Genomic DNA, 6,296 nt, shown 5'->3' with positions numbered 1-6,296 from the left:
TAGCTGCAAATGTACAGCCAGGCCTGAGGCAAGCGGGTATCTGGCATCAAGGCAGGAGCTGCTCATGATCTAATGCTCTCAGGCTTCTGTTATACTGGTTTTAGTATAACCTGTCAGTCGTCAGGGGATTTAAACGTGACCCAGAATTGCTCATTGCATAGTTGCAATAACATACAGGGCTGTGAGTTTATTGTCTTGATGTTGCATCGCTGCCCTCTTCTGGAGAAGCGAGTTTATAGCAGGGCTTGTGTGGATTCAAAACTTGTTTCTTTTGCAGACCTGCCATGAAAACCAGTTTAAGATTAACAATCCAGCATTATTCTGAACAGCTGGTGCAAGAATGGACATTAACTGAATATTTTCCATGGCCTGGTCCTTCTGCAGAAGTTGTCTACTCACCCTCTACACAAGTTTGGTATCCCATGACTTTTCTGAAAAATGCATGCTGCATTCTGTATTTGCGTGGATCTTTGTGTGCCACTGAGGTGTCACTGAGCAAAGTACCGTAGTGTAATACCTCGGGATGGTCGGGATTCGAACCCACAACCTTCAGTTACAAGTCCCCTTCCTTATGTGTGGTGCATGTGTGGCTAATGAAGATTTAAACAGGTTCACACACTGGTTTTAGAATCTAGACTTAGTAGAATAATGCAAATGGAGAGTATTGATGTCTATAGATGTTGTAGATTTGTGTGTGGTCGCATGTGTATGGGAAGTCACAAAAGATGTGTGGAAAATCGGGAGACGATGAGGCAAAAAAAATGTGCAGAAAGGTAGCGATGTTTGGACAATATTGCAAGGTTGACAGGGTTGGTTTAATTTGATAATCCTGATTAGGAGTGATTGTACTGATGTACAATGATACGATTACCGAAATGTTGTGAATGGTTTTCAAATTATTACACTGGTATAACTAATAAAATAATTTGGAATGCCTGGTTGAATATTCTTCCCAGAAGTACTGATAGTCTGTCCATGCAGGTAATAACTGTAGAATAGAATAGAATTTGAACTAGTAGATGAGTGGAGGAGTTTATTGGTGGACGTTTCGGTAAAACCTGTCCACTGGGTGTCAGGAGAGCCACATGATGCCACCATGGAACGCCGTCACCATCACTTCAGTGGAAGGCCAGGGCCCTCTGTGCTTTGGTTACATAACCTTAAAAGCTTCTTGATCTTTTTGAAATGTTGCCTTTTTGAAATACTTGTCATTATTTGTGGAGACGGCAAATCCATTTCAAGACCGACTGTTTTAGCATCTCAGCACAATAGGTTTGCTTTTATTCAATAATTCCGCCCCCCCTCCCTGCGGTTCTGATGTCACGTTGTGAGAGTTCCTGCGTTATTGCATCAGCCCAGTGGGGAGAAAATCGCTTGGCTGTGTCAATACAATCGTTCGAGGGAGGGGAAGAAGCCTTGTTTTGGTTAATTCCACGGCAGCAGCCATTCAGATAATCAGCGCTCCCATTTGATCCCTGTAATTCTGCGAACACAGGCTGCGTTTTAACTCCCCGTTTATCGCCACTTACAGCCCTGACTTGAGCAGCACACAAAGCAACAATGCAAGCACTTCATTTAAAAAAGTAACGAACATGGTTTTATGGAAACTGAAAGATGAGTTATTTTCATGCGTCGCGGTTGGACAGTGGAGCCTTTTTAAAAACGGGTTTATACTGTTAATAATGTCTTTCTTCTTTCTCTCCCAGGGGTGGGTAAAATTCACAGGGCTGTGACTGATGTCGTTTCTTTCTTCGCCGCTGAACACCGTTCCCGTTTGGAAATTCATTAATATCATGGCTCTCCAATCCCATAATCAATCAGAGTCCCGTTCTCTGACAGTGTTTGGATAAAGGGAGGTGGGGAGGGAAAAGCCCCCCCGGCATCATTGGGTTAATGCAGGCTGAAAACATCAGCCCAGTAAATATTCAATTTAAAGGATTTCCAGATAAGGCGAGTTGAAAAATTGGAGGCAGCGCCCATTCTTCTAGATAAGAAAAGAGCGGCATCTGGAAGGAGGGAGATAGTAAACTCCCACGCCGTCCCAGAGACCTCGCTCTCATCTGCTGCGAGGGAGAGGAGTGGAATAAATAGTGTGCTCACCTTTTATCGGGAGTTCAAAATGCACGCATTTTCATTTTATTAGTGGCGAAAAGGGGTGGGGATAAAGTCTGGAAACATGCAAATGGCGAAGTCGGTGCATCTTTTCTCCTTGAAGAGAAGAGGTGCGAAGGCGGTTGAAAGGGGTGGGGGGGGGTTTAATAAAGCTCGCCTTGGTCCAGCTGGACCGGGGGACGTGTGCGCTAATGCTTTTGTCACACCGCTTTATCTCCCCCTTCACTCCGGTGGCACGCCGAGTCAGCCTTCATTAGCCGCCGCGCGGCTGGGCCCGGCCAGGCGGCGAATGCGTAATTCTCGATAAAGGCCGCCGGGTCGATGGGAGTCTTAACCGGGCGGAATGTGCGGGACCTGCGCGGGACCTGCGCGGCTGCGCGCTCTGCTCTGCCCCCGGTGAGAGCTGTTAATTCGGTGATAAGAGCGGCACCGAAGTGATAACCTTCCAGCGCTCTCGAGGGCACCATGCGTGGTTTACTGCAGACACTACCCCTCTCTCTCTCTCTCTCTCTCTCCGTCCTCCCTCGCAACCTTGGCTTCTCTTCTTTGCCCCGATTCATTTAATGGCTTCTGACTGGATGGGTAATGGAGGCGTTTGCCGGGCCTGCCGAGAGCTGCTGGCGGACCGGTGGACCCCCATTCGGATGTTTCTTTCAGAGACTTGGACTGATGTAATCTGGCCAAAATATTGAGCCCGGGCCGCGGCAAAAACGGCTCCCCCCCGACCGGTGTGAGCGGACAAACCTATTAACAGACGGCCTGTGACATGGTGATGAATTGATTGCATTAACGGCGTTTGCAGGCTGGAGAGATTTTCATTATGATCAAGTAAAAGAAAAGCACTCTTGGCGAGACTCGCAATCGGAGAAGAAAACTCGGAAGAAATATAGACGAGACCCCCCAGGAAACACGCCTGGCCACTGCGGTGCTGCAATTATTTCCGAAGCGTCCATCGGTTTAAATCCTCGAGTCCAGGTCAGTGTTGCAAAGAAACGGGATTATATCCCAGCAATGTTTAAAAAGACACACACACACACACACACACACACACACACACACACACACACACACACACACACACACACACACACACACACACTCGCAGGAGCACCTGGAAGAAACATGTGGGAAAAGCGCATGAATGCATGCATGAATTAATCACATCACCTTTGTAAACACATCAGACAGAACAAGGCCTGTGATTGCAGCACCGTTTGAGAACCGGGGGGTTTTAAGGCTTCTTCTTCTTCTTCTTTTTTCACCGCTGGGGAGAAAAAATCCCCCATCAGCAATCTGGACCAGCGCGCACAGGAAACGTGTGCTTGCTTCATGGGTTAAACGAGCAGAAGTGGGTCCCGATTATTCCCGCCGGCCCTCTGGAAGTTGTGGCGTAATAAGTCGCTTTTTGGGGGTCCCGCTGCAGGCTGGAGGAGCAGCTTTATCAGATCGACTGTCATTAAATCGGCAGAACAAATCTCGACACCCTAAAAATTTCCATTCCGCGATTTCCTGCTTCGCTGCGAACGATTGTAATCTTCACACCGCAACGTGCCATAACCAGAGGTGAATAATCTGAGTACGGACACGAACTGTCATCTTTACAAAAAGAAGAAATATAGTGAAATGCATGATTTAAACTTTTTTTTTTCTGCATTTAAATGATTTCAGGCAACGGTGGGTAGACAGAGAAACTATTCACATACGTACATGATTCATCTTCCAGGTCAATTCATGTGCTTGTCAAACAAATATGGTCACTGGACATAATATTTATGACCTACCTTACGCATTCTTTTTTATATAAAAAGTGTAATAAATTGCAAAGGAAAAAAGAAAATATTCATACCCTTATTTTATTTCTTTATTTTTTGGGCCATATGAATGGAAAGAACCCGGGAAGCTCAGTAAATTACAGGTCTTGTGCTGTGCTGTTACTTTGAAATGCATTAAAAGCTGTTTGTTCGAATCCCGTTCACACACACACACACACACACACACCCAGTATCATTAGGTGCCTCTAAAAGCCAATTCCCGGTGGCCCATTACTGAAATGCACAGTGTCCCACACACACACTCTTCTCTCTCTCTCTCTCTCACACACACACACACACACACACACACGCACATGTGTTGCCAGAGCTTGCAGACAAAGCTTTCAGTCTCACATCTCTTTGGGCTCTTGCCTCTGGGGCTTTGTTATCATCACAAAGCAGCTGAATGATTGTCTCGCCCGCACTGGGAGGAGGAGGAGGGGGCGGGGCAGTCAGGGGTGGGAATATGGACCCCCTCGCCGCTCCATCATTCAGCAGGGCCACAGACCACTCGACCATTCCCAAGGCAGGGTCTCTTGGACCCGGGCAGTCCGGCGTGGTCCGGGGGGTCTGGGAGCCTCTTGGTTGCGGGCTGTTCCCCCCACAGAGCACCCAGGCTTTCGGGTGGCTGGTATCCGGGCTCTCGGGGGTCCAGGGGGTCCCGGGACAGCAGGATGCTGATGGAAGGGACGGTCCGGTGCACGGTCATCTCCGAGCCTCCACCCTCCTGGCTCTCCCACACCTCCCGGACCCCTTTGTAACGCAGCTTGCTCAGCTGGTGCAGACCGGCGATTTTGCGCTTCATGATCTCGGCGCAAGTGATGGTCTTGGTCACGGCCCGACCCGAGCCGGTGAAAACGACCTGCCGGAGTCCTGGCTGACCCCCTTCGGGCCCCGCTGTGCCCTGCATGCGGGTCATGGCGAAGCCCATCAGGTTCCGAATCTTGCTGCCCTCCTTCACCCGCATCTCCAGCACCCCGGACGCCAGTCCTGGGAACGGGCTGGGACCTTCGTCCTCAGTCCGGCACACCTTCTTGAAGCCACCCTGGCCGGGTTTGAGCAGCTGAGCGGGGGGCGGCGGTGGTGCTGGACTGACTTCGGTGGTGCAGATGATGGTGTTTGTGGACGGGGGCTGGGGGACGATGTAGTTCTCACCCTGGAAGGGGAGAAATCTGTTGGGGGCCACGTCGAGCTCCATCGGGCCCTGTATGGCTCTGCCAGGTTCTGTAACCAGAGCGGCGGGGTTTGCGACCCAGTGCTGGCTATGAGCGATCATTTCTCCATCCCAAGAACAGCCGCCGGATTCATCCAACCTGCTTATCCAGGCACTCCTGTCCTCCTAAACTGTCATGCCGCGCTTTTCAAGTTAGAAAAAGTGCCGCTGTCCTTCTATAACTCTTCTGAGGATTCGGGATTTATTTCAGCATCAGTCCGTGACGTCTCAAGGCTTCAGCCAAGAAATGTTATCCCGTAAACAGAAAGCTTGAATTGAGCTTTTTAATGCAGCTTTTCACGCAGTGCTGAAGAAAGAAGATAAAGCGCTAAATGGTGACACAAGACTGCTGACGTGAGCTTGATCGTGTGCTGCAAGTAACACTGCAACTAAGACAAAAAAACCCCAAAACGATCAAGTCTTCCCATTGGACTCCCCACCTTCACTAAAATCCTTCATCCCTGTGACCTCTGGAGTGCTTTGATTGGTCCAAGTTCAACTCTTATTAACCCTATCATAGGCCCTACCTGGTGGCAGCTGCTGACTTTGCTGAGACTTTTTGGGACAGTCCAGTGGTCCAGTCAGCGTGCTCCAGCTCTTCTCCTCCAGGAGGCTCTGTAGAACATCTTGGCTTGTCTCCTTCTCGGACTGGATTGCCGGCCAGCGGGTTGTGTTGTTAGTCGTCCTCTTCGGTCCAACCTGGGCAGCCTGTTCCGCTTCCCCACGTAGAGGCGTAGGGTACCGGCTCTGCCTCACAAATGCTCGCAGGGGGAGTGTCTGTGTGGTGGAAGGGGAGAGTGAGGGTGGTTAGTGGGAGGAAGGGGGAGCAAAGCCCCCTTAAAGGGGCAGTCTTTTCATCGGCACGACGCAAGCTCTCCTTCAAAAGTCGGCACAAGCCTTCGGGGGAAACGGGCTCGGTGTGCCTTTAAGAGCCAGAGCGCCGATCGCAGGCAACTTTGTCAATCTCTTTAGAGGACGTTCCAGTGTGTGTGTTCAACGTACATGACTGATTAAGCCCGTGGTTCTCGTGCGGAGAGTCGCTGAAGCTTTAAAAATGCATTTTCAGCTGTGAAACAATGAATTAAATTAGCTCCATTATAATTGAAAACATCCTTCAAAGAGCTGTTCAAAGTCAGAGGCATTAAATTGCTCCACTCTTA

The 6,296-nt window shown here is 49.5% G+C and overlaps 1 protein-coding gene across 1 annotated transcript; it reads right to left on the bottom strand.

Moving 5' to 3' along the window:
* Positions 1-3,951: 3,951 nt before the first annotated feature.
* Positions 3,952-5,909, bottom strand: LOC114766215 (ribonuclease P protein subunit p25-like protein). Its single transcript, XM_028956875.1, has 2 exons — positions 5,664-5,909; positions 3,952-5,443 (listed from the first exon to the last, which is right to left on the bottom strand). The coding sequence occupies exon 2, from the start codon at positions 5,197-5,199 to the stop codon at positions 4,411-4,413; it is 789 nt and encodes a 262-aa protein (XP_028812708.1). The 5' UTR covers positions 5,200-5,443; positions 5,664-5,909; the 3' UTR covers positions 3,952-4,410.
* Positions 5,910-6,296: the final 387 nt, after the last annotated feature.

The sequence above is a fragment of the Denticeps clupeoides genome, chromosome 16, assembly GCF_900700375.1.
Source record: "Denticeps clupeoides chromosome 16, fDenClu1.1, whole genome shotgun sequence".
Classification (NCBI taxonomy): Eukaryota; Metazoa; Chordata; class Actinopteri; order Clupeiformes; family Denticipitidae; genus Denticeps; species Denticeps clupeoides.
Note: the sequence above shows the minus strand (reverse complement) of the source record. Positions and strands in the feature narration are given on the sequence as shown.

Excerpts from the sequence above, each read along its gene's own strand:
- LOC114766215 (XM_028956875.1), bottom strand. The coding sequence starts at position 5,199 with ATGATCGCTCATAGCCAGCACTGGGTCGCAAACCCCGCCGCTCTGGTT.